Here is a 25,215-nt window from a genome sequence, read left to right as displayed (position 1 = left end):
CATAATCCATAATGATTTGTTGAAATAGCTAAAGTGTGGGGGAAAATTTGACACTTACTATTTAAAAAAAAAATCATTCTTGGGCTTGGAAGGTGGGCGTCTCTGGCAAGGCCAGCATTTATTGTCCATCCCTAATTGCTCTCGAGAAGGTGGTGGTGAGCCGCCTTCTTGAACCGTTGCGGTCCGTGTGGTGAAGGTGCTCCCACAGTGCTGTTAGGGAGGGAGTTTCAGGATTTTGACCCAGAGACGATGAAGGAACGGCCGATAATACGTCCAAGTCAGGATGGTGTGTGACTTGGAGGGGACCTTGGAGGTGGTGGCGTTCCTCCTGCTGCCCTTGTCCTTCTAGGTGGAAGAGGTCGTGGGTTTGGGAGGTGCTGCCGAAGAAGCCTTGGCGAGTTGCTGCAGTACATCTTGTAGATGGTACACACTGCAGCCACGGTACGAGTTTGGGAGGTGCTACAGTCAAGCATGATAAAGGTTACACTCTTCTGACTAATTAATTGTATGTATTAAATTAAATATTAATATATGCGGTTGGCTACATTGAAAGTTGTTATCTCTTTTCTGTAGTCTTTCCTTCTAGGTTCTTGGGTTCTGTCTGCATTTATGGACCTACTGCTGGTGGAAACCCTACACCATACACTTGACATGTCTGTGAGCATCTTGCCATCCGGTTTGTAAGTTAATATTCATTTCTTGTTTTGTTTTATTGCAGACAAATGACAAGTTACTTAGGTCTTGTTTTCTGCCCCACCCTCCCACTTCAGGATTTAAGCATATAATCTAAGGTGACACTTCAGTGCAGTAATGAGGGAGTGCTGAATTGTTGGAGGTGCTGTGTATTGGATGAGATGTTAAAGAAAGAACTTGCATTTCTATAGCGCCTTTCATGACCTCAGGATGTCCCAGAGCACTTTACAGCCAATGAGGTACTTTTTGAAGTGTAGTCGCTGTTGTAATGTAGGAAACGCAGCAGCTAATTTGCACACAGCAAACTCCCACAAACAGCAATGTGATCAAGACCAGATCATCTTTTTCAATGATGTTGGTTTAGAGATAAATATTGGCCAGGGGAGACTGGGGAGACCTCCCTGCTCATCGTCGAAATATGCCATAGGATCTTTTATGTCCACCTGAGAGAGCAGACAGGGCTTAACGTCTCATCCGAAAGACGGCACCTTCGACAGTCAGCCTAGATTTTCGTGCTCAAGTCCCTGGAGTGGGACTCGAACCCACAACCTTCTGACTCAGAGGCGAGGGTGCTGCCCACTGAGCCACAACGGATACTTTGAATGTTAAGCCGAGGCCCCGCCTATTGTTCAGGTGGACGTTAAAGAACTCGCCGCAATTTTTGATAAAAGGCCCACAGTTCTGTCAAACCAAACGCCATGAAAAACAGATTAACTGGTCACTCCTGCCATTTGCCATGTGTGTGACCCTGTGAAGCACTTTGGGACATTTCTGAGAAGTGATGAAGTACTATTGTCATCAGCTAAAAATAAACCCATTGTTGTAGGAGATACAGACCACGAGATGGAACAGGGGAAGTTGACTGAAGGCTGGAATCACAATGTATCTAGTCACATTACAACGGTTCCATGTTCATTTTAAACCTCACAACCACTGTTCTCCGTAAGCTGTGCTTTGTTCTCCGCGGCCTGTTGCTTTTAGTGCACGATCCCTTTAAATTTCAGCATTTGTATTTACAATGGAGAAGCCAGCGAGCGGCCTGCGCGGGATCTTTCCCATTACGCGGCCACGCAGTTTAGAGGGAACATTGCTCGCAACGTAATCTTGGCTCGTCCTTTGACAATTTAATGAATCAAATGGAAAATCTGGCAATACTGCATAAAATATTAGTTATTAATGCAGTTCTAATTTAATCACTGATGATTTCCTCATTCTACACTGCGGTAGAATAAACTATGAAGTGGCTATCGGCCGTGGCTCAGTGGGTAGCGCTCTCGCCTCTGAGTCAGAAGGTTGTGGGTTCAAGTCCCACTCGAGAGACTTGAGCACAAAAATTCAATGCTGCCACTCCCAGTGCAGTACTGAGGGAGTGCTGCACTGTTGGAGGTGCCGTCTTTTGGATGAGGCGTTAAACCGAGGCCCCGTCTGCTCTCTCAGGTGGACGTAGAAGATCCCATGACACTATTTCGAAGAAGAGCAGGGGAGTTCTCCCCGGTGTCCTGGCCAATATTTATCCCTCAACTAACATCCCTAAAATAGATTATCTGGTCATTATCACATTGCTGTTTGTGGGAGCTTGCTGTGCGCAAATTGGCTGCCACGTGTCCTACATTACAACAGTGACTACACTCCAAAAGTGGCTGTAAATGTCCTGAAGTCGTGAAACATGCTACATAAATGCAAGTTCTTCCATTTTTCTGTCGGATCAGTTGGACGTCATGGTTGGAAAACAATATTCTCCAAGCCTTTCTTTCCGTTTATTGGACAACTTATTGGACAGAAGTTGATCTCTCTTTGGATTTGATGATATATGATCTGACAGAGCTGCTCACTACGACCTGAATAAACAGATAATAGTCCTTTTTAAAATTCGAAAGTACTTTGGAGGGGGAGAAAAATTACTGAGGATCCGAAAAATACTCCGGTGGAGAAATTGGTCTTCATTGGTAGCGGGAAATGGCTGCTGGCGAATTGCCCCGCCTGTTTTACACCGTGCCCGATTTACTTTCCCATTGAAATGAATGGAACAGAAAACCCAGCGCAGTGTAAAGCGGGCGGCAATTCACTATCGTCCATATCCCCTCACCACCAAAGACCAATTTCACTCCCCTCAATATTTCAAACACTCTGTTGCTGAAAAATATCATGAAGTCCTTTTTTATCCTTAATACCATGAAGCAGGTTGCTCTGCAGACTTTCAGTAATATTTAGCGTCTAAGGGCAGTAACCAGGCGTTTCTTGATGATGCCTTTTAACGGACAAATTAGGTGTAGGAATGGTTCACCTTTTCATTTTAATTCGGGCTGGAGATGATTAAGGTAGTTGGCAAAAGAGCCCGAGGGGAGAGGAAGAGAATTTTTCTTTTACGCAGCGAGTTGTTGTGATCTGGAACGCACTGCCTGAAAGTGGGCGGCAGGGCCTAGTTGGGCCGAATGGCCTGTTTCTATGCCGTAAATCCTATGCAAAGGGCGGTGGAAGCAGATTCAATCGTAACTTTCAGAAGGGACTTGGATAAATACTTGAAGGGGAGAAAATTGCAAGGGCGATGTTGGAAAGAACAGGGCTAATTGGAGAGCCCTTTCACAGAGCCGGCACAGGCACGATGGGCCGAATCTATGCTGTAAGATTCTGTTTGAATTTCAAATTGCAGTGTTTATAGCAGTTTGTTTCCATATTTTCTCTTGACCTCTCCAGCTGTTGCCTTGCTTCCCATTTTATGGACATGTTGTTGGTTGGTGAATATGGCCAATCATTTTTTTTTCTTTAGATTTTTGCTCGGTGATTTGGATTATATCATTGCACAATAGAAGGGCTCTGAGGTGGTAAAGGTAGTGATTGGCAAAATTGCTCATTGCTTTGTGTGGAATTGATGAGGGAACTTATTATGCTGCATTGCTAATCTAAATTGAGCCCATAATCCAGGCTGACACTCCCAGTGCAGTACTGAGGGAGTGCTGCACTGTCGGAGGTGCCGTCTTTCTGATGAGACGTTAAACTGAGGCCCCGTCTGCTCTCTCAGGCAGACGTATAAGATTCCATGGCCACTATTTCGAAGAAGCGCAGGGAAGTTTTCTACGGTGTCCCGGGGCCAATATTTATCCCTCAACCAACATAACAAAAACAGATTATCTGGTCATTATCACATTGCTGTTTGTGGGAGCTTGCTGTGTGCAAATTGGTTGCTGCGTTTCCCACATTACGACAGTGACTGCACTCCAAAAGTACTTCATTGGCTGTAAAGCGCTTTGGGATGTCCGATGGTCGTGAAAGGCGCTATATAAATGCAAGCCTTTCTTTCTATTAATCCGCAAATCGGCCAGCAAGTTCAGGGAATGAGGAGATAAGTCGTGAGTTGTGAATCTGCAGAACTTGCTGGTCAATTTATGCCGCTGCACCGTTTGCTTCACACAGATGGCTTCTCAACCTCCTCGTTATTTTTAAGAACGTGCTAGATTTGCACATTAATTGAACATAAGAACATAGGCCCCTCGAGCCTACTACATCATTCAATAAGATCATGGCTGATCTTCTACCTCAACTCTGCTTTCCTGCACTATCCCCATATTCCTTGATTCCCTTAATATCCAAAAATCTATCGATCTCTGTCTTGAATATACTCAACGACTGAGCCTCCACAGCCCTCTGGGGTAGAGAATTCCAAAGATTCACCACCCTCTGAGTGAAGAAATTTCTCCTCATCTCAGTCCTAAATGGCCGACCCCTTATTCTGAGACTGTGACCCCTGGTTCTAGACTCCCCAGCCAGGGGAAACATCCTCCCTGCATCTACCCTGTCAAGCCCTGTAAGAATTTTGTATGTTTCAATGAGATCACCTCTCATTCTTCTAAACTCTAGGGAATATAGGCCTAGTCTACTCAATCTCTCCTCATAGGACAATCCCTCCATCCCAGGAACCAGTCTGGTGAACCTTTGTTGCACTCCCTCTATGGCAAGTATATCCTTCCTTAGGTAAGGAGACCAAAACTGTCCACAATACTCCAGGTGTGGTCTCACCAGGGCCCTAAATAATTGCAGTAAGACATCTTTACTCCTATACTCAAATCCTCTTGTAATAAAGGCCAGCATACCGTTTGCTTTCTTAATTGCTTGCTGTATATTAACTTGCAGTGATTCGTGTACAAGGACATCCAGGTCCCTCTGAACACCAACATTTCCCAATCTCTCACCATTTAAAAAATACTCTGCTTTTCTATTTTTCCTACCAATGTGGATAACTTCACATTTCTCCACATTATATTCCATTTGCCATGTTCTTGCCCACTCACTTAGCCTGTCTATATCCCCTTGAAGCCTCCTTGCATCCTCCTCACAACTTACAGCTTTGTATCAATGCAGCTTTGTATCATCAGCAAACTTGGATAGATTACATTTGGTCACCTCATCCAAATCATTGATGTAGATTGTGAATAGCTGAGGCCCAAGCACTGATCCTTGCGGTACCCCACTAGTTACAGCCTGCCAACCCGAAAATGACCCGTTTATTCCTACCCTCTGTTTTCTGTCAGTTAACCAATCCTCAATCCCATGAGCCCTAATTTTGTTTAATAACCTCTTGTGTGGCACCTTATCGAATACCTTCTGAAAATCCAAATACACCACATCCACTGGTTTCCCCCTTATCTGTTCTGCTAGTTACAATCTCAAAAAACTCTTAACAGATTCATCAAACATGATTTCCCTTTCATACATCCGTATTGACTCTGCCCAATCCTATTATTATTTTCTAAGTGCCCTGTTATCACGTCCTTAATAATAGATTCCAGCATTTTCCCTACTACTGATGTCAGGCTAACTGGTCCGTAGTTCCCCGTTTTCTCTCTCTCCCTCCTTTCTTAGTCAGTGGGGTTACAATTGCTCATTCATCTCGCCGCAGAAAGTTAGGGCTGGTAATTAATAGCGCAAGCACCTTTTTAACGACATGATAATTGTTAATACTGTAGAATGACAATCAACCTCTCTGACCCAGAAATTGAACAATTTAAACTGTGGTGTCTCATTCCTGCAACTCCCAATCCTGCGACCTCTACCAGCTAGAAGGACATGGGCAGTAGGCGCATGGGAACAGCATCACCTGCAAGTTCCCCTCCAAGTCACACACCAGCCTGACTTGGAAATATATCGCCGTTCATCATCGCTGGGTCAAAATCAAAACTCCCTCCTTAACAGCACTGTGGGAGCACGGACTGCAGCTGTTCAAGAAGGCGGCTCACCTGAAGGGCAATTAGGGCTGGGCAATAAAAGCTGGCCTTGCCAGCGACACCCACATCCCAGGAATAAAAAAAGTAAATTCTTCTTAGAGATTTAAAAAATGTTAAAATGTTTCTATTTTTCTTCTCTCTCTTAATCCAACCTTTCTTTCCCTCTCTCTATTTCTCTTTCTGTACCTGATTTGACTCTAATTCACCCGATTTCCTTCTCAGTCTTTCTTCTCTGTTTCATCCTCAATCTCAATCCTTTAATCTCATTGGTGAAGGAGATAGACTGTTGGTTCCGTCGTTCACCGAGGTCCCAGATGCCCCGTTGCCCTCGAACTTCCAGCGAGTTAGGGCGTGAAATTTCTTTTCGAGCTGAAGGTTGAGGGAAAAAGTCTAACTAACTGGACACGCCCCACTAAGATGCCCCACTCCAGCAAGATATCTGGCCCATTTATTCAAGGTGTGAACTGAACACAGCAGCGTGCAGCTTAAGTATAACTTCTTCTGACTTGATCTAGTAACACGATGGCAAAGTTGTGAAATTGCAAAGAGGCATCGTTCCATTAGCAAATATTCAAGTGATGTAAAAGCATTTATTCCGACTAAACCTGATGTGAGCAGTTTTGCACAGCATTATATAGAATTACATTCGCTTGATGCCCTGACCAACATTCTGCCGTCCGAGAACACCATCAAAAAAAGATGATAGCAAAATACTGCGGATGCTGGAAATCCGAAATAACGACAGAAAACGCTGGAAAAACTCAGCAGGCCAGGCAACATCCGTGGAGAGAAAATGGAGTCAATGTTTTGGGCCGAAACCCTTCTACAGAACTGAGGAAAAAAAGGCAGGAAATGAAACAGATTAAAAGGCAGTTTGGGGGCTGGGAAATGGGGGAGGGGATGAAAGAAGAGACATTAAGAGATATTCAAGGTGAGACGAGATGGTAATAGGACAGGTAAAGAAACAGACAATGGCTCTAGATGAAGTGTGAAGAGCCAAACGGATCAAAAACAGATGAATTGGTCATTCTCGTGGTCCCAACAAGGCTACTGCGTTAACAAGAGTCGCCCCTCTTCAAAAAGCATTTCATCGCGCAGCGTACTGAGACACCTGAGCGCGACGGACGGGGCAGTAAATAAATCTGAATATTTGTCATTTTCCTTTTTTCGAAAGTCGTATCTCGTTGGCTTTCATTCTTTCACATATCGCTGATGTTCATGTTGCTGAGTGAGCGGAAGCTGCCAGTTCTGAAGCTTTTCCTTCGCACACTCCTCAGGTAGTTGCGATAGTAGATTACACTGATGACTCTTGCCTGAAAGTGCTTTGACACTATATAATACAGGATTATGTCAAGACACGTGCTGAGGTTCATCAGGAATGTAGTAAAGGCAGCCCAGGCGTTGAAGTCATGATGGCCACTTTGCAACAGTAAGAAAGCAAAACAGATGTGATATGGGACAAAACAAACCAGCACCTGAATAATGAGCGTCACAATTATTTTAATGGATTTTTCTTTCGTTTTCGGCTTCAGTTTCGATGTTTTTCCTTTGAGAAGACTCTTGATGATGGTGCAGTAGCATCCTATCATAATGAAAAGAGGCAGCAGGAAAAAGAAAATCACTCGGATGAAGTTCACACTGTTGGCTTCCTTCAAGTGAATGATGTCGAGCATTTTCAAGCAGGTCGTGAAGTTCGAGACCTTGTCGGGGTCGTTCTTTGAAAACATAAATGGCAGAACAGACGCAGTGGTCATTATCCAGATCCCAATGCAACTTGCCACAGCTTTGCCGATGTTACGAAGCTCCTTGTTGTGTTTGGGTTGGACCACTGCCATGTAGCGGTCGACGCTGATGAAAGCTAAAAGCCACAGGGCAATGCTGGGGTAAAATATGGTGAGGGCGGCGTTGATGCGGCAGAAGACATCACCAAAGGGCCAGTAATTCTTCCCGAAGTAGATCATACGGAAAGGCAGCAGGATTATGAAAATGAGGTCCAGCAGAGCAACATTCGTCATATATATGTTCACAGATGTGCCTTTTTTGGTGGTGCAGCTGAAGACCCAGATTGCGGTCACATTAACAACCAGCCCAATTAGGAAAACGATGCTGTAAAAGATAATTGCACCGACTCTGAACTCTAGGGGCTGCTGTTCCGAGAGGCTGCTGTTCGGTATTTGCATTTTAAAAATGCGGGTATGAGACTTTCATAACCCTGGAACAAAAAGAATAAATTAATATTGGATAAATAAACATTTTTTTCATAGAATTTACATCGCAGATACAGGCCATTCGGCCCAACTGGTCTGTGCCGGTGTTTATGCTCCACACGAGCCTCCTCCCACCCCTCTTCATCTCACCCTATCAACATAACTTTCTATGCCTTTCCCCCTCGTGTACTTATCGAGCTTCCCTTTAAATGCATCTACGCTATTCGCCTCAACCACTCCATGTGTTAGCGAGTTCCACAAGTTTCTCCTGCATTCCCTATTGGATTTATTAGTGACTATCTTATATTATATGGCCGGGGAGTCCAGAACCAGGGGTCACAGTCTAAGGATAAGGGGTAAGCCATTTAGGACAGAGATGAGGAGGAATTTCTTCACCCAGAGAGTGGTGAACCTGTGGAATTCTCTACCACAGAAGGCAGTGGAGGCCAATTCATTTAATATATTCAAGAAGGAGTTAGATATATTTCTTAAAGCTAAAGGGATCAAGGGATATGGGGAGAAAGCAAGGGACAGGGTACTGAATTTGGATGATCAGCCATGATCTCATTGAATGGCGGAGCAGGCTCAAGGGGCCAAATGGCCTACTCCTGCTCCTATTTCTTCTATGTTTCTATTTATAGCCCCTAGTTTTGGTCTCCCCACACAAATGGAAACATTTTCTCTACATCTACCCTATCAAACCCTTTCATAATCTTAAAGACCTCTATCAAGTCACCCCTTAGCCTTCTCTTTTTGAGAGAAAAGAACCCCAGCCTGTTCAGTCTGAATGAAATTATGTTTTTAAATCTGAGAAACTGCATAAGGTAAGAAAAACCTTCCATTCATATCGCACTTCAGCATGTCCGAAGTACACCCCAAAGAATTTCACAACAAATGAATTACTTTTGAAGTGTGGTCACTGTTGTTGTGTCAGCAACTGCAACCGCCAGTTTGATGCCAGATTTGCCATGGCAGCAACCTAGAATAATAAAGCAAGTGTTGGCAGTGAAAAAAGCCCAAAAGCTGCAAAAATAGAGGGCAATCTAAGCAAAACCAACTTGTGCCTCCACCAAAATGGAAGATGATGCATGAAAACCCTCTCTCTTTAAGAAGCCTGCTCTCGGTAACCCAGTTTTTATGCTGAGTGTCGATTGACACCACTGGGGGTGATTTTCTCACTGAAGACGAGATGGAGCCGGGTTTCGGTTTGGGTGGGTTTGAAACCCGCCTCCAGTGATAGCTTTCAAAAAATGGAGATTTTTCCCCTGATTGGCCACTTGACTTCAGAGGTGTGGGATGCCCTCGGTCAATGAGTGTTTTGGGACTGAAACCCGCCTCTGTTGACAGCACTTTTCCAGTCTGATTTTATGGCTTCTTGCTCCCTTGGCTCATTCCACAGGATTTCTGCATCTCCTGCACCACCTGCAACATATTTTGAGAAACCACTATGTCCAATTCCAAGGCAAGGGCCTTCCCGAGGCTCTCGGATGAGGCGCTGCAAAGGTTGTTTGAGGGGGTGACAGCTAGCATGGAGGTGCTCTTCCATTCAGCTGGGAGGAAGGGCCTGCCAAAGAAACCTCTGTGGGTACAGCTGGCAAGGGATATAAGCTCCAGATCTGTGTGCAGATTGGGAGAATGTTTATGTGCATTGATGAAATGCCATCCCTGTTAGAAAGCATTAAAATTATTTCAAGCCAAAATGTTGGCGTTATGGCATCTGTTCTTTCGCCTTAGGCAGCTCCACATTGCAGTGTCTGCCACACTTGCGTTGTCAGATTGGTGGCCTGAGTGAAAGGAGGCCAGAGAGTCATGTCCATTGTCAATGATGTCCGAGGATGGAGCCAAGGACATGTGCCAACTTGGGCAACCTATGCAAATCTGGCCAGGATAAGTTCATCCCTTGCATCCCGGGCAGCCATGTGCTTGCGTGCTGCCGCTGGTCAATACACCGGCGCTCTGACCTCCTCCTGCTCCTCATCCTCATCTGAGGAGGGCTGGAACCGAGCCACTTGCTTATCAGGAAGTTGCAAGCCACGACGCTCTGCGATGTTGTGCAATGTACAGCAGACCACGACCATTCTGGAGACCCTGTATGGTGTATACTGCAGGGCTCTACCTGATCTGTCAAGGCATTGGAATCGCATCTTCAACAACCCAATGGTTTGCTCTATGATGGACCTGGTCGAAGTGTGGCTGGCGTTGTAGCGCTCTTCAGCCTCGTTAGCTGGCCTCCTGATCGGCATCATTAGCCACTTCAGGGGGTAGCCTTTGTCACCAAGGAGCCATCCGTTAAGTTGATTTGGTGGATTGAAAAGCGGAGGAACACTCGAGTGCTGCAGGATGAAAGAGTCATGGCAATCCGGAACTTGGCGCAAACATGCAAGAACTCCTTGTGGTTACACACCAGCTGAACGTTGAGGGAGTGGAAGCCCTTTCAGTTGACAAAGATAGCTGGGTTGTGATGGGGTGCCCTAAGGGCCACATGTGTGCAGTTTAAAACACCCTGCACCATTGGCATGCCTGCCATATTTGCAAATCCAACCGAACGGGCGGTTATGCTTGCTTAATCCCTTGTGAACTGGATGTAATTGTGGGCCTCAGCAAAAAGGGCATTGGTAACACGTGATGCAACTGTGGGCAGCTGACTGGGAGATACCGCTGATGTCTGCTGATGATCCCTGGAAGGAGCCTGAGGCAAAGAAGTTGAGTGCGGTGGTGACTTTGACAGCCACTGGTAAGGGGTGTCCACCCGTTCCTCTGGGCACCAAGTCTTGCTGCAGCAGGCCGCAGATCTATCGGACAATCTTGCGAAAGTCTCAGCCTCCTTTGGCACTGCTGCTCACCCATGTTGAGGTAGCTCATCCTTTGTCTGTAAACCCTCTGTCGGGGGTATCTCCTGCGGCGAGGTGCCTCGATGCACTGGTGCCTTCTGCCCTGCGCAGCATCAGGTGGCTGAGCAGGAGGTTGGGGCTCCTGCTGGTGTTGCTCCTGAGCTGCCTGGTTCTGCTGCTGCCCTAGATGGTCCTCATCCTCATCTGAGGTCCATGCAGAAAGAAAACGAATGGTTCCCATGCTGCTTGCAGATGCCTCCTTTGGGCAAGCGCTCATTGCAAGCGGGGAGAGGGTCTGCCAAGGAGGTCCCACAGTTGATTGATTCAAGCTGCAGCACCTCCGACTTCGGAAGGCCTTCTAACAGTGCTCAGAGACCCTTTAAAGCCAAGGTCTGGCACCTGCAAGTAATCCTTGCTGCAATAAACGATGTTTTGTTAGACCTGCAGCAGTGAGGAGGCCACCTACGAGTCAACCTGCCAGATTTACCTGGCATAGTTCAGGAGGTGTGTGGAGCACGCCGAAATCGTCGAAAAATCACGAGGGCCTCTCAAAATAGGCTTAGAGAGGCCCTTAGAGAGCATTTAATGATGACAAGTATCTCTATAGCCAGCTGGAGGTGGGACCGTTTCCCGACCTCCAAAACCGACACCGGCAAAATCCCGCGGAGGCGGGTTCCGAACCCGACTAATTTGAATCCGATTTTCCCGCCTTTCCCGCCTCCAAACCCGCCTCCTTCGACGGCAGAAAATTGCTCCCACTGTGTCAGCCAATGAGTTGGAGGCGGGGCAGGACTCACAGCAAACACAGTCTATTTACAGAGTCTATTTAAAAAGAGTCTGCAGCAAACAGAACTCCTGACCGAAACTACAGCAAACTCTCCGGATAAAAGCAGGATTAATTCTCTTGCAAAATGCAGTGAGTGGAGGATAGTACATAATACAAATTATGTGCCCAAAAGCAATTCCAGTCACTCACAGCAGTGCAGTCTCCAGGCGTGATTGACGGGGGAATTACCCAACCATCTCCATTCTGGCTGGGAACAGTGGTGTCACTCTATGCAGCTGCTTTCATAGGCAAGATTTGTGCTGTGGACAGAGACTTGAAAATTCAGCTTGACATAAAATTCAGTGTGAGACCTTGTCCGTGCTGTTTAAATATTTAGAACGGGGGGCGTGTGGGTGATTCCATTTTAGGCTCCAAATCGCCTATTGGAAAATTTGATCCCTCGTGAATTGGTCGGCCAATTTTGCGACATGCACCCACTGCTGCAGAATTGATCCCTGTTGAGTGCGACTCTGTGAGGGAGTTGAGTTAACATTAGAAGAGATAAGAGTTGTGAACCTAGCTCTGGTTCAACATCAACCTGGTTATGTTAATTCAACTAACTTATAGGAAGTCAGCACTTTGCTCAAGCTTGACCCAAACAAAGCAATAATAAATCGATATAATTCTAATTCTAATCTTATAAAGAAAGAAAAAGAAAAACTTGCATTTATATAGTGCCTTTCATGACCACCGGACGTCTCCAAGCGCTTTACAGTCAATTAAGTACTTTTGGAGTGGAATCACTGTTGTAATGTGGGAAACGCAGCAGCCAATTTGCGCACAGCAAGCTCCCACAAACAGCAATGTGACAATGACCAGATAATCTGTTGTTGTTATGTTGGTTGAGGGATAAATATTGGCCAGGACACTGGGGAGAACTCCCCTGTTCTTCTTCGAAATAGTGGCCATGGGATCTTTTACTTCCAGCTGAGAGAGCAGATGGGGCCTCGGTTTAAAGTCTCATCTGAAAGACGGCACCTCCAACAGTGCAGCACTCCCTCAGCACTGCACTGGAGTGTCAGCCTAGCTTTTTATGTGCTCAAGTCCCGGGAGTGAGACTTGAACTTACAACCTGGCTCAGAGGCGAGTGTGCCTCTTAGCAATCTTGTTGTGCGAGGCCCCTTGGGGAGGAGCGATCATAATATGATAGAATTCTTCATTAAGATGGAGAGTGAAGTAGTTGATTCAGAGACTTGGGTACTGAATTTAAATGAAGGAAACTACGATGGTATGAGGCACGAGTTGGCTAGGATGGATTGGGGAATGTTACTTAAAGGGTTGATGGTGAATAGGCAATGGCAAACATTTAAAGATCGCATGGATGAACTACAGAATTTGTTCATCCCTATTTGGCATAAAAATAAAACAAAAAAGTTGACTCAACATTGGCTAACAAGGGAAATTAGGGATAGCTTAAGATCCAAGGAGAGGACATATAAATTGGCCAGAAAAAGCAGCAAACCTGAGGATTGGGAGCAGTTTAGAATTCAGCAAAGGAGGTCAAAGGGATTAATTAAGAGGGGGAAAATAGAGAATGAGAGTAAGCTTGCAGGGAACATAAAAACTGACTGTAAAAGCTTCAATAGATATGTGAAGAGAAAAAGATTGGTAAAGTCAAGCGTAGGTCCCTTGCAGTTAGAATCAGGGGAATTTATAATGGGGAACAAAGACAAGGCATACCAATATTAAATACATACTTTGGTTCTGTCTTCACAAAGGAGGACACAAATAAATTCCCAGAGATGTCGGGGAACATAAGGTCTAATGAAAGGGAGGAACTGAATGAAATCAGTATTTGTAGGGAAATGGTGTTGGGGAAATTGACGGGATTGAAGGCCGATAAATCCCCAGGGCCTGATAATCTACATCCTAGGGTACTTAAGGAAGTGGCCCTAGAAATAGTAGATGCATTGCTGGTCATCTTCCAAAATTCTATAGACTCTGGAACAGTTCCCATGGATTGGAGGGTAGCTAATGTAACCCCACTTTTAAAAAAGGTGGTAGAGAAAAAACGGGGAATTTGAAGAAGGGTCAAACCCGAAACGTCAACTCAAATTTCTCTCCACGGATGTTGCCTGACTTGCTGAGTTTTTCCAGCATTTTCTGTTGTTATTTGGGGAATTATATAAGCCTGACATCAGTAGTGGGGAAAATGCTAGAGTCCATTATAAAAGATGTAATAGCAGAGCACTTGGAAAACAGTGATAGGATCGGACAAAGTCAACATGGATTTACAAAAGGTAAATCATGCTTGACTAATCTACTGGAATTTTTTGAGGATGTAACTGGTAGAACAGATAAGGGAGAACCAGTGGATGTGGTGTATTTGGACTTTCAGAAGGCTTTCGATAAGGTCCCGCATAAGAGACTAGCGTGCAAAGTTAAAGCACATGGGATTGGGGGTAAGGTACTGACTTGGCTAGAAAACTGGTTGGCAGACAGGAAGCAAAGAGTTGGAATAATCTTTTTCCGAGTGGCAGGCAGTGACTAGTGGGGTGCCGCAGGGATCGGTGCTAGAACCCCAGTTATTCACCATGGCCCAGAAATTCGGGTCGGAGGCTTCCCGCGGGTGCAAACCTCCGACCTGCACTTAGCTTGCGCACCGGCCGTTGAGCTGTGGGCCCCCGTGGAATTGCGATCCTGGGCCTCCTCCAACTGCCGGCGCGCAGTATCCCAGGGGTGCAGTTAGTTCGATGCGCCCCCTGAGATCACGTGGGCCATGGAGAGCCAATGGGAGCAGGGAATGCTTCATTCATAAGTTTGACAGGAAGAGCTGTCAAACCTATAAATACTATAAGCCCCAAAACATCACTAAATCTTCAAATAATTTTTTTTTTTTAAATCACATTTTTAAAATAACTATAAATTACATGAAATAACTATTTTAAACAATTTAAATTTTTGAAAAAATTAATTACATTTTCTAACGGGTCTAAAAATAAACTTACCTTTCTTTAAAGTATTTAAAAATAATAAACCTGTGGAAAAAATGTTTTAATTTTAATTAATTCACCATTTACCTTGTTAAAAGCAGGCCTTGCGACTGCTTTTTACATGTCTAACTTCTGGAGACTTACCTTCCCGGAGAAACCTGGAAAAAAACGTAAGTTCAATGCGCACGCGCTGCCTCTCCCGCGCACGCGTTCCACCTCTTAACCCCTTCTTTCAGGGGAACGGAAGTTCTGGTTTCCCGCGCATGCGCAGTGCATGCACAAAACCGGCACTTTCGTTGGGCCTATGCGTGAGTACCCCGTGCGTACTCACGCGTTGGGACCCGAATTTCTGGGCCCATATATGTTAATGATCTAGACGAGGGAACTAGATGTAATATCTCCAAGTTTGCAAACGACACAAAGCTGGGTGGGCGTGCGTGCTGTGAGGAGGATGCACAGAAACTCCAGTACGATTTGGACAAGTTGGGCGATATGGCAGATGCAGTATAATGTGGATAAATGCGAGGTTATCCACTTTGGTGGCAAAAACAGGAAGGCAGATTATTATCTGAACAGCAATAGATTGGGAAAAGTGGAAATGCAATGAGACCTGGGTGTCCTTGTGCACCAGTTGCTGAAGGTCAGCAGATGCATGGCAGATGCAGTATAATGTGGATAAATGCGAGGTTATCCACTTTGGTGGCAAAAACAGGAAGGCAGATTATTAGCTGAACAGCAATAGATTGGGAAAAGGGGAAGTGCAACGAGACCTGGGTGTCCTTGTGCACCAGTTGCTGAAGGTCAGCATGCAGGTGTAGCAAGCGGTTAAGAAGGCAAATGGTATGCTGGCCTTCATAGCGAGAGGATTCGAGTACAGGAGCAAGGATGTCTTGCTGCAGTTGTACAGGGCCTTGGTGAGACCACACCTTGAGTATTGTGTGCAGTTTTGGTCGCCTTATCTGAGGAAGGATGTTCTTGCCATGGAGGGAGTGCAGCGAAGATTCACCAGACTGATACCTGGGATGGCAGAAATGACGTATGAGGAGAGATTGGGTCGATTAGGCTTATATTCGCTAGAGTTTAGAAGAATGAGAGGGGATCTCATTGAAACTTATAAAATTCTAACAGGACTAGACAGACTAGATGCAGGACGGCTGTTCCCGATGGCGGGGGAGTCCAGAACCAGGGGTAACAGTCTAAGGATAAGGGGTAAGCCATTTAGGACAGAGATGAGGAGGAATTTCTTCACCCAGAGCGTGGTGAACCTGCGGAATTCTCTACCACAGAAGACAGTTGAGGCCAGTTCATTAAATATATTCAAGAAGGAGTTGGATATATTTCTTGAGGCTAAAGGGATCAAGGGATATGGGGAGAAAGCAGGGACAGGGTACTGAATTTGGATGATCAGCCATGATCTCATTGAATGGCGGAGCAGGCTCGAGGGGCCGAATGGCCTACTCCTGCTCCTATCTTCTATGTTTCTATGTGTGCTTCCCACTGCGCCACAGCTGACACTAATCAACTAGAGGGTGTAACAGTATTCCTGTTTTAAAAAAAAATCTTTGTTTTAAAGAATACAACCACAAGTAAACCAGATTGGTTTAAGATATATATATTCCTTTTCTGTAGTGTTACTTGATCAGTACAGTGAGGTGCCTGGTCACTGGGTTCCACTAACACGTATGCAATCCGCTTCAGTATACCAATGCTGTTCTGTTAATTAGACTAAGTAAAGAAATGAAAGTCCATTCACTGGCGAGAATGAAAACTCTTCCACAGATAACTTGAGTGCTGCATTGTTCTTCATAGAATCATACAGCACAGAAGGAGCCCCATTCGGCCCGCCGTGCCTGTGCGGGCTCTTTGCGAGAGCTATCCAATTCTTCTTAGAATCTAATTGGAGAGGCACGGATAATTGATGAAGTGAAATTTCAGGGGAGAAACCAAACCACAGACTTAACAGTTACTGTAAACTGATTATATTTAACTTTTATGCTCATTTTACAAATTGGTATATCTCCAACTGACTATTACAGCATGCGGCATTTGCTTCTTGAAAGTCTGATTTAAAAACCAGGACTTTATTATAGCACAGTGAATACTTTGTGAAAATCGATGTTCTGGGACTTGAGGCCCTTTTACAGTAAGGCACAATGCAGTGTTAACCCGTATCTTTTCTACATACCATTTTCTGTTCCCCAATCCGGGGTTGACTAATTGCTGCAGTTTGGGGTATCTTTAAACAAATGATTCAGCGCAATAAAAATACAGCAATGTTTTAGACATATTCTTACCTTAAGTGGACTGCTTCAGACAGCAAAATGTGAAGAAGTCGGATTGAAGAAGTAGAGGAAATATGCGTTTCCCCTTTTTTTTGTTGCTGTTTGACAGGATTCTAAAATAGCGGTCAACTGCAGATGCATTCGTTAGGGCGGAAGCAGTGTCACCACTGGTTAAATTAAGCTTGCAACCAGTAGTGTTAAGAGCCTGAGTAACTTCTTTCAAGATTAGTTGCCCAGACTGCCCTCCTCATGTTAGGCTTGACGAAGGTCTTTCACTTGTCACGCACGCCTCTCAGTTTTTAGTATCTGTTTCGTGCTGTTATTTGTAATGATATCAAAGTGCCGAGCTTGCGAGACAAGCTTGGTTTAGGAAAGCCTGCTGCTTGTTTCAGGTAAAGTAATCGCCAACCCAAGGAATCAGTGAAATAATGACTCTGAAATATTCATTTGAATTGCAAAGGATTTATCGGAGAAATGTACTTACTGAAGTTTTCCTCTGTGATAAGTGGTAGGAAATTAAAAAGAAAAAAAAATACTATTTCAAAATGTTAAAATCTTGATTACATGTACAGATAAGATTCTTCAATGGCAGGTTAAAAAACCACAGACTGTCGAGTGTCAACAGGAAATGTGCTTAATAGGAACATACTGCATTTAAATTTCCACACAGACACAATAGCCTATAACTCTAAGATATTTAGGTAATTTTCTGCCACAGGCCGTATTAGAATAATTTAAATAGATACGACTACATAAAAGCTTACAGAACTAAAATTTTCCCATCTGTGACACTGATATCCAAAAAGAAGGAATTATATATTTACTTTGAAACTGTAAGCACTATTATATAAATGTTGTTCGCGTTGTAGTTACTATGACAGGAGATGCAGCATGTTGGATTTCCAGATTAATGCGGGATGAATTGATAGGGTACAAGTTCAGTTTCTTTCTTTCTTCTTGGGATGTGGGCGTCGCTGGCAAGGCCGGCATTTATTGCCCATCCCAAGTTGCCCTTGAGAAGGTGGTGGTGAGCTGCCTTCTTGACCCGCTGCAGTCCGTGTGGTGAAGGTGCTCCCACAGTGCTGTTAGGGAGGGAGTTCAAGGATTTTGACCCAGCGACGATGAAGGAATGGCCGATATATTTCCAAGTCAGGATGGTGCATGACTTGGAGGGGATCTTGGAGGTGGTGGTGTTCCCATGCGCCTGCTGCCCTTGTCCTTCTAGGTGGAAGAGGTCGTGGGTTTGGGAGGTGCTGTCGAAGAAGCCTTGGCGAGTTGCTGTAGTGCATCTTGTAGATGGTACACACTGCAGCCACGGTACGCCGGTGGTGGAGGGAGTGAATGTTTAAGGTGGTGGATGGGGTGCCGATCGAGTGGGCTGCTTTGTCCTGGATGGTGTCGAGCTTCTTGAGTGTTGTTGGAGCTGCACTCATCCAGGCAAGTGGAGAGTATTCCATCACACAGTCAGGAAGTGAGTCACTTGCCACAGAATAGCTAGCCTCTGACCTCTTTTAGCCACAGTATTTATGTGGCTAGTCCAGTTAAGTTTCAGGTCAATGATGACCAGGATGTTGATGGTGAGGGATTCTAGATGGCAATGTCATGGGGCATTGGTTAGACTTTCCCTTGTTGAAATTGGTCATTGCCTGGCACTTATGTGGTGTGAATGTTACTTGCCACTTATCAATTGGATTGATTGGGCTTGTACTCGCTGGAGTTTAGAAGAATGAGAGGGGATCTCATCGAAACTTATAAAATTCTAACAGGTCTAGACAGACTAGATGCTGGAAGGATGTTCCCGATGGTCGGGGAGTCCAGAACCAGGGGTCACAGTCTAGATAAGGGGTAGGCCATTTAGGACAGAAATGAGGAGGAATTTCTTCACCCAGAGAGTGGGGAATCTGTGGAATTCTCTACCACAGAAGGCAGTAGAGGCCAATTCATTAAATATATTCAAGAAGGAGTTGGATATATTTCTTAAGGTTCTCGAGGGGCCGAATGGCCTACTCCTATCTTCTATGTATCTATGTTTCTAATCCAAGCCTGGATGTTGTCCAGGTCTTGCATGCGGGCATTGACTGCTTCATTATCTGAGGAGTTGCAAATGGAACTGAACATTGTGCAATCATCAGCGAATATCCCCACTTCTGACCTTATGATGGAGGGAAGGTCATTGATGAAGCAGCTGAAGATGGTTGGGCCTAGGACACTGCCCTGAGGAACTCCTGCAGCGATGTCCTGGGGCTGAGATGATTGACCTCCAACAACCACAACCATCTTCCTTTGTGCTAGGTATGACCCCAGCCAGTGGAGAGATTTCCCCCGATTGCCATTGACTTCAATTTTGCTGGGGCTCCTTGATGCCACGCTCGGCCAAATGCTACCTTGATGTCCAGGGCAGTCACTCTCACCTCACCTCTGGAATTCAGCTCCTTTGTCCATGCTTGGACCAAGGCTCTCATGAGTTCTGGAGCCGAGTGGTCCTGGTGGAACCCAAACTGATCATCAGTGAGCAGGTTATTGGTGAGTAAGTGCCGCTTGATAGCACTGTTGATGACACCTTCCATCACTTTGCTGATGATTGAGAGTAGTAGGGTGATAAGATGGTAATTAGCCAAGTTGGATTTGTCCTGCTTTTTCTGGACAGGACATACCTGGGCAATTCTGCACTTTGTTGGGTAGATGCCAGTGTTATTGCTGTACTGGAGCAGCTTGGCTAGAGGAGCGGCTAGTTCTGGAGCACAAGTCTTCAGCACGACAGCCGGGATGTTGTCGGGCCATAGCCTTTGCCGCATCCAGTGCGATCAACCATTTCTTGATATGACGTGGAGTGAATTGAATTGGCTGAAGACTGGCTTCTGTGATGGTGGGGACCTCAGGAGTAGGCTGAGATGGATCATCCACTCGGCACTTCTGGCTGAAGGTGTTTTGCGACATCTTTGGGAGGGGTGAACATTATAGGATCATACAGCACAGGAGGAGACCATTCTGCCCATCGTGCCTGTGCCGGCTCTTTGAATGTGCTCTCCAATTAGTCCCACTCCCCCCTGCTCTTTCCCCAGAGCCCTGCAAATATTTCCTTTTCAAGTATTTATCCAATTCCCTTTTGAAAGTTACTATTGAATCTGCTCCCACTGCCCTTTCAGGCAGCGCATTCCAGATCACAACAACTCGCTGCGTAAAAAACGTTCTCCTCACCCATCCCCTGGCTTTTTTGCCAGTTTTCCCTTCAATTCTCTGCGCTAAGGAGAACAATCCCAGCTTCTCTAATCGCTCCACATAACTGAAGTCCCTGGTATCAGTGTAGTAAATCTCCTCTGCAGCCTCTCCAAGGCCTTCCTAAAGCGCGGTGCCCAGAATTGGACACAATACTCCAGCTCAGGCATAACCAGTGATTTGTAAAGGTTTAGCATAACTTCCTCGCTTTTGTACTCTCTGCTTCTCTTTACAAAACCAAGGATCCCATATGCTTGTTTTAACAGCCTTCTCAACATGTCCTGCCACCTTCAAAGATTTGTGTATGTGAACCCCCCGGTCTCTCTGTTCCTGCAGCCCCTTTAACATTCTACCATTTAGTGTTCAGATTGCCTCTCCTCATTCTTCCTTCCAAAATGTGTCACTTCACACATCTCGGCATTAAATGTCATCTGTCGTGTGTCTGCCCATTTCGGCAGTCTGTCTATGTCCTACTGCAGTCGGCTGCTATCCTCCTCACTGTTAACTACATTTCCAAGCTTTGTTTCATCTGTAAACTTTGAAATTATGCCCCCTATGCCCAAGTCTAGGTCATAATGTGGAGTTTGCACATTCCCCCCGTGTTTGCGTGGGTTTCCTCCGGGTGCTCCGGTTTCCTCCCACAGTCCAAAGATGCGCGGGTTAGGTTGATTGGCTATGATAAATTGACCCTTAGTGTTAGGGGGATTAAATATGTGGGGTTACGGGGATCGGGTGGGATATGTGTCGGTGCAGGCTCGATGGGCCGAAATGGCCTCTATCTGCACTGTGGGGTTTCTGTGATTTCTGTGATTAATATATATTCCCCTGCTCCTCTTCGAGGTAGTGCCATGGGATCTTTCATCTCCACCTGAGAAGGCAGACAGTTAAACATCTGTAAGTGAGTTATATTAGATTTGGTCTATGATACTCTGAGACTAGAGGGGCCCTTGTTCCAAAGTATCTGTGTTTATTACAGCTACAAAAGAAGCTATAATTCAAGAAATAAAGAAGTTAAAATGCAAAAGTTTCTCCCCATATCCCTTTAGCCTTAAGAAATATATCTAACTCCTCCTTGAATATATTTAATGAATTGGCCTCCACTGCCTTCTGTGGTAGAGATTTCCACAGGTTCACCACTCTCTGGGTGAAGAAATTCCTCATCTCAGTCCTAAATCGCTTACCCCTTATCCTTATCCTTTCTGCCTTTCCTTTTCTTCCTTCATCTCATCTCATCTCACTTTTCTCTGTCTTTTCAGTTCAGTTGGTGAATAATTTTGACTAAACTAATCAATTGAACTTTTAAAGAAGAACTGCTGTTTTTCAGCCGAAGCCAGGATTTTCTAAATCAAGGTGTAACATGGATTTGGTCAGGACCTTTGCAGTGGAAATGTTGGATCGAGTATGTCCCGAGACAAAATCCTTCAGTAATCTGAGATATATGCATTTGTGTAGGAGGGTGTCAACGCTCCTGAAGATAGTGTGTACAGTCTACTCGTAATTGTTGTGTAGTTTGAATGATCTGGTAATTAAACCTCTTGTGCTGTTTTATTTAAATTGCTTAAGTTGAATAGCTGGATGAGTCAAAAACATTTTGAGCAAAAATTGACTTTGAATGACTAGGAGCAGAGTGCGCGCCCTGTGCCAATGGAAGGAGTAGACTGTCGGAAGATATTTATACATTTCTGTGGGTTTCATATTCCTTCCAGTTCATACCAGACATTATCAGGTGTGTTCTGCACGCAATATATTATTCACATTTTAATGTGGTTTAACTATTTCCTTCAAAATTCTTGTCTTCAGAGATATTTGGCCAGAAATTTGGGTCGGGGGCTTCCCGCGGGTGCAAGCCCTCGACCTGCACTTAGCTAGCGAGCCGGCCGTTGTGCTGTGGGCCCGCGTGGGATTGCGATCCTGCGCCTGCTCCAACTGCCGGCGCGCAGTGCTTTCGTATCCCAGGGGCGCAGTTAGTTCGATGCGTCCCCTGGGTTCACGTGGGCCATGGGGAGCCAATCGGAGCAGGGAATACTTCATTCATAAGTTTGACAGGAAGGGCTGTCAAACTTATAAACACTACTAGCTGGGGGGGCCCGGCGTTGCCAAGGCCTTTTTGTAAAACGGCAGTTTACAGGGCCGCGCGGTTGACGGCCGGCCGCTGCTGCTCCCCCGCTCTGTGTCTCGGGCCGAGCGGTTGTCAGGCCCGGCCCGAGTGACCCCAACTCACCTCCCGCTCCGGCGGGCTGCCGCAGCTGCCCCGCTCGCTGTTGAGTGAAAGCAGTGAAAAAAATGGCGGCTACGTTTCGGGAGGCTGCAGGATTAGGTCCCGCCCACACACGGAATGAAACGCCCCCCGTGACGCACCGATTGGTCAACCATCAGGTCACTGAACTGTAGGATTGGTCAACCATCACGTCACTCAATGCTAATGAGCGGTAGGATTGGTCAACCGCTAATGAGCGGATTTTTGAACGTTTTTTGTATACTGTCCGAACAATTTTTGTCTGACCAAAAAGTAAATACGCCTATGAGACTCCCCTAATCATAAGCTTTCTTTTGATATAACATATGTGTAGGTACGCTCTATAACTTTTGAGTGTATAGCGGATAGACAGACAGACATACAGACAGACAGACGGATCCTTTTATCTATCGATCTATATATATAAATATAAATCTGTCCTTCTGTCTGTCTGTCCTTCTGTCTGTCCTTCTGTCTGTCTGCACGTGTGCGTCTGGGTGGCTATGCGCTCGAAAGTTACAGGGCGTACCTACGCGTGCGTTACGTCGAAAGAAAGCTTACCTTTCCAAAACGGTTTTAAGCGTATTTACGTTTCGGCCGGGCTAAAATCGCGCCCGCGGTATCCGAAAAACCTTAACATTCCGCTCGTTAGCATCTCATTATCCGCTCATTAGCGACAGAGTGACCTCGAGCTCGACCAATCGTACGCCGGGTTGCTGGCGTGTGCCGCCGGGCCAATCGGTGCGTGTGTGGGCGGGACTTATCGTTCTGAACCGAGGTGAGTAGCCGCCATCTTGCTTCCATTCTTTTTCCTGCTTTCTGCGTCTTTTCAAATATACATTTCCAGCAAAAAAAAATTGAATTTATTAAATTGTTTTAAAATAAATCACTCATTTGTAAATATTTTATCTAACCTGAAGATTCTTTTTCCTACCTTTCCCCGTTTTTTTCCTAGGCCTGAAAGCCTGGGCCTTTCTTGCTCAGCCAGGCCCGAGCTAGGTAACTGGGCTGCTGCTAAGCTCCTCACCGCACCCCCCCCCCCCCCGGCCGTGTCACGTTACCCGGGGCAACGGCGTCAGCCACGAGGGTCAGGGTGCGCGCGCAGCAGGAGCAGGTGAGACTCTGTTCCGCGCTCGGCTCGGGCGGGGGGGGGGGGCCGGGGCTCTCGAGAGTGCGGATCTCGGCCTTGGTGAGCGGGAAGGGTTACCCCGGCAACGGGAGAGCGGGCCGGCTGGGGCTTGGAGAGCGGGGCTCTCGGGAGTGCGGGGCGGGCTCGAAGAGCGGGGCTCTCGGGAGTGCGGGGCGGGGCGGCTGCGGATTCAAGAGTGGGGCTCTCGGGAGTGCGGGGCGGGGCGGCGCGGCAGGGTTACCCCGGCAACCGGGCGTGGCCGTGGCCGTCTCTCAGCCTCAAGCCCTCCCTTCCTCCCTCCCCCCTTCCCCTCCCCCTCCCTCCCCCCCTTCCCCTCCCCCCCTCCCCCCCTCCCCTCCCTTCCCCCCCTCCCCTCCCTTCCCCCCCTCCCTTCCCCCCTCCCTTCCCCCCCTCCCCTCCCTTCCCCCCCTCCCCTCCCTTCCCCCCCTCCCCTCCCTTCCCCCCCTCCCTTCCCTTCCCCCCCCTCCCCTCCCTTCCCCCCCTCCCCTCCCTTCCCCCCCTCCCCTCCCTTCCCCCCCCTCCCCTCCCTTCCCCCCTCCCCTCCCTTCCCCCCTCCCCTCCCCTCCCCCCCTCCCCTCCCCTCCCTTCCCCCCTCCCTTCCCCCTCCCTTCCCCCCCTCCCCTCCCTTCCCCTCTCCCCTCCCCTCCCTTCCCCTCTCCCCTCCCTTCCCCCCTCCCTCGCCCCCTCCCATCCCCCCTTCCCCCCCTCCCCTCCCTTCCCCCCTCCCTCGCCCCCTCCCATCCCCCCTCCCCCCCTCCCTTCCCCCCTCCCTTCCCCCCTCTTCCCCCCCTCCCTTCCCCCCTTCCCCCCTCCCTTCCCCCCTCCCTTCCCCCCTTCCCCGCCCCCTCCCTTCCCCCCCTCCCTTCCCCCCCTCCCTTCCCCCCCTCCCTTCCCCCCCTCCCTTCCCCCCCTCCCTTCCCCCCCTCCCTTCCCCCCCTCCCCTCCCCCCTCCCTTCCCCCTCCCCTCCCCCTCCCCCCCTTCCTTCCCCCTCCCCCCTCCCCCTCCCTTCCCAATACAATACAATACAAATCGCTTTATTGGCATGATAAGGTACATCTTATGTTGCCAAAGCATCAAAATACATTTATGGTTGAACACTCCCTTCCCCCCCTCCCTCCCAATACAATACAATACAATACAAATCGCTTTATTGGCATGATAAGGTACATCTTATGTTGCCAAAGCATCAAAATACATTTATGGTTGAACACATAAACGCGGTTCCATTCATACAGTGTATAAACAGGTATATCCCTGAGTTTATAAATATATTTTCGCCTTGTTTATATATACTCTTGTCTTAGTTTACTGGTTGTCCCTCTGTTCATGGCAAGCTGTAACATAGTGTGCCGCCAGTGTTACACAGCTTCTCTCCTCCCCCAGTAGGAATGGGAGTTTTTGGTTGTCAGTCAGATTTCTGAATTCAGGGCATATTTGTGAGAATTTTTGATAGAAATTCTCTCTGATGCCCTGATATTTTCCACAGGCTGTGAGGAAGTGCATCTCTGTCTCAACCACTCCCTGACTGCAGTGAGAGCATATCCTGTCTTCTCTTGGCAGCCTGGTCTGCCTGTGTCCCTCCCCCTCCCTCCCCCCCTCCCTCCCCCCCCCCCTCCCTCCC

General features: G+C 46.8%; 2 protein-coding genes across 4 annotated transcripts in view; one reads left to right on the top strand and one right to left on the bottom strand.

Annotated features, from left to right (window-relative positions):
• ubac2 (UBA domain containing 2) overlaps window positions 1–25,215 on the top strand; it is a 313,220-nt gene that overhangs the window by 34,486 nt on the left and 253,519 nt on the right. For all 3 annotated transcript variants that reach the window (XM_085998420.1, XM_085998421.1, XM_085998419.1), the window contains exon 4: window positions 574–680. In XM_085998420.1, the coding sequence (XP_085854546.1) occupies window positions 574–680 (107 nt within the window). The remainder of the gene's footprint in view (window positions 1–573; window positions 681–25,215) is intronic.
• gpr18 (G protein-coupled receptor 18) lies at window positions 6,483–17,265 on the bottom strand. Its single transcript, XM_085998418.1, has 2 exons — window positions 17,004–17,265; window positions 6,483–8,124 (listed from the first exon to the last, which is right to left on the bottom strand). Exon 2 carries the CDS (start codon window positions 8,090–8,092, stop codon window positions 7,112–7,114), a length of 981 nt encoding a protein of 326 aa, XP_085854544.1. The 5' UTR covers window positions 8,093–8,124; window positions 17,004–17,265; the 3' UTR covers window positions 6,483–7,111.

Source organism: Somniosus microcephalus, chromosome 10 (genome assembly GCF_052327205.1).
Source record: "Somniosus microcephalus isolate GS21.2 chromosome 10, FLI_Smic_1.0, whole genome shotgun sequence".
Lineage (NCBI taxonomy): Eukaryota > Metazoa > Chordata > Chondrichthyes > Squaliformes > Somniosidae > Somniosus > Somniosus microcephalus.
Note: the sequence above shows the minus strand (reverse complement) of the source record. Positions and strands in the feature narration are given on the sequence as shown.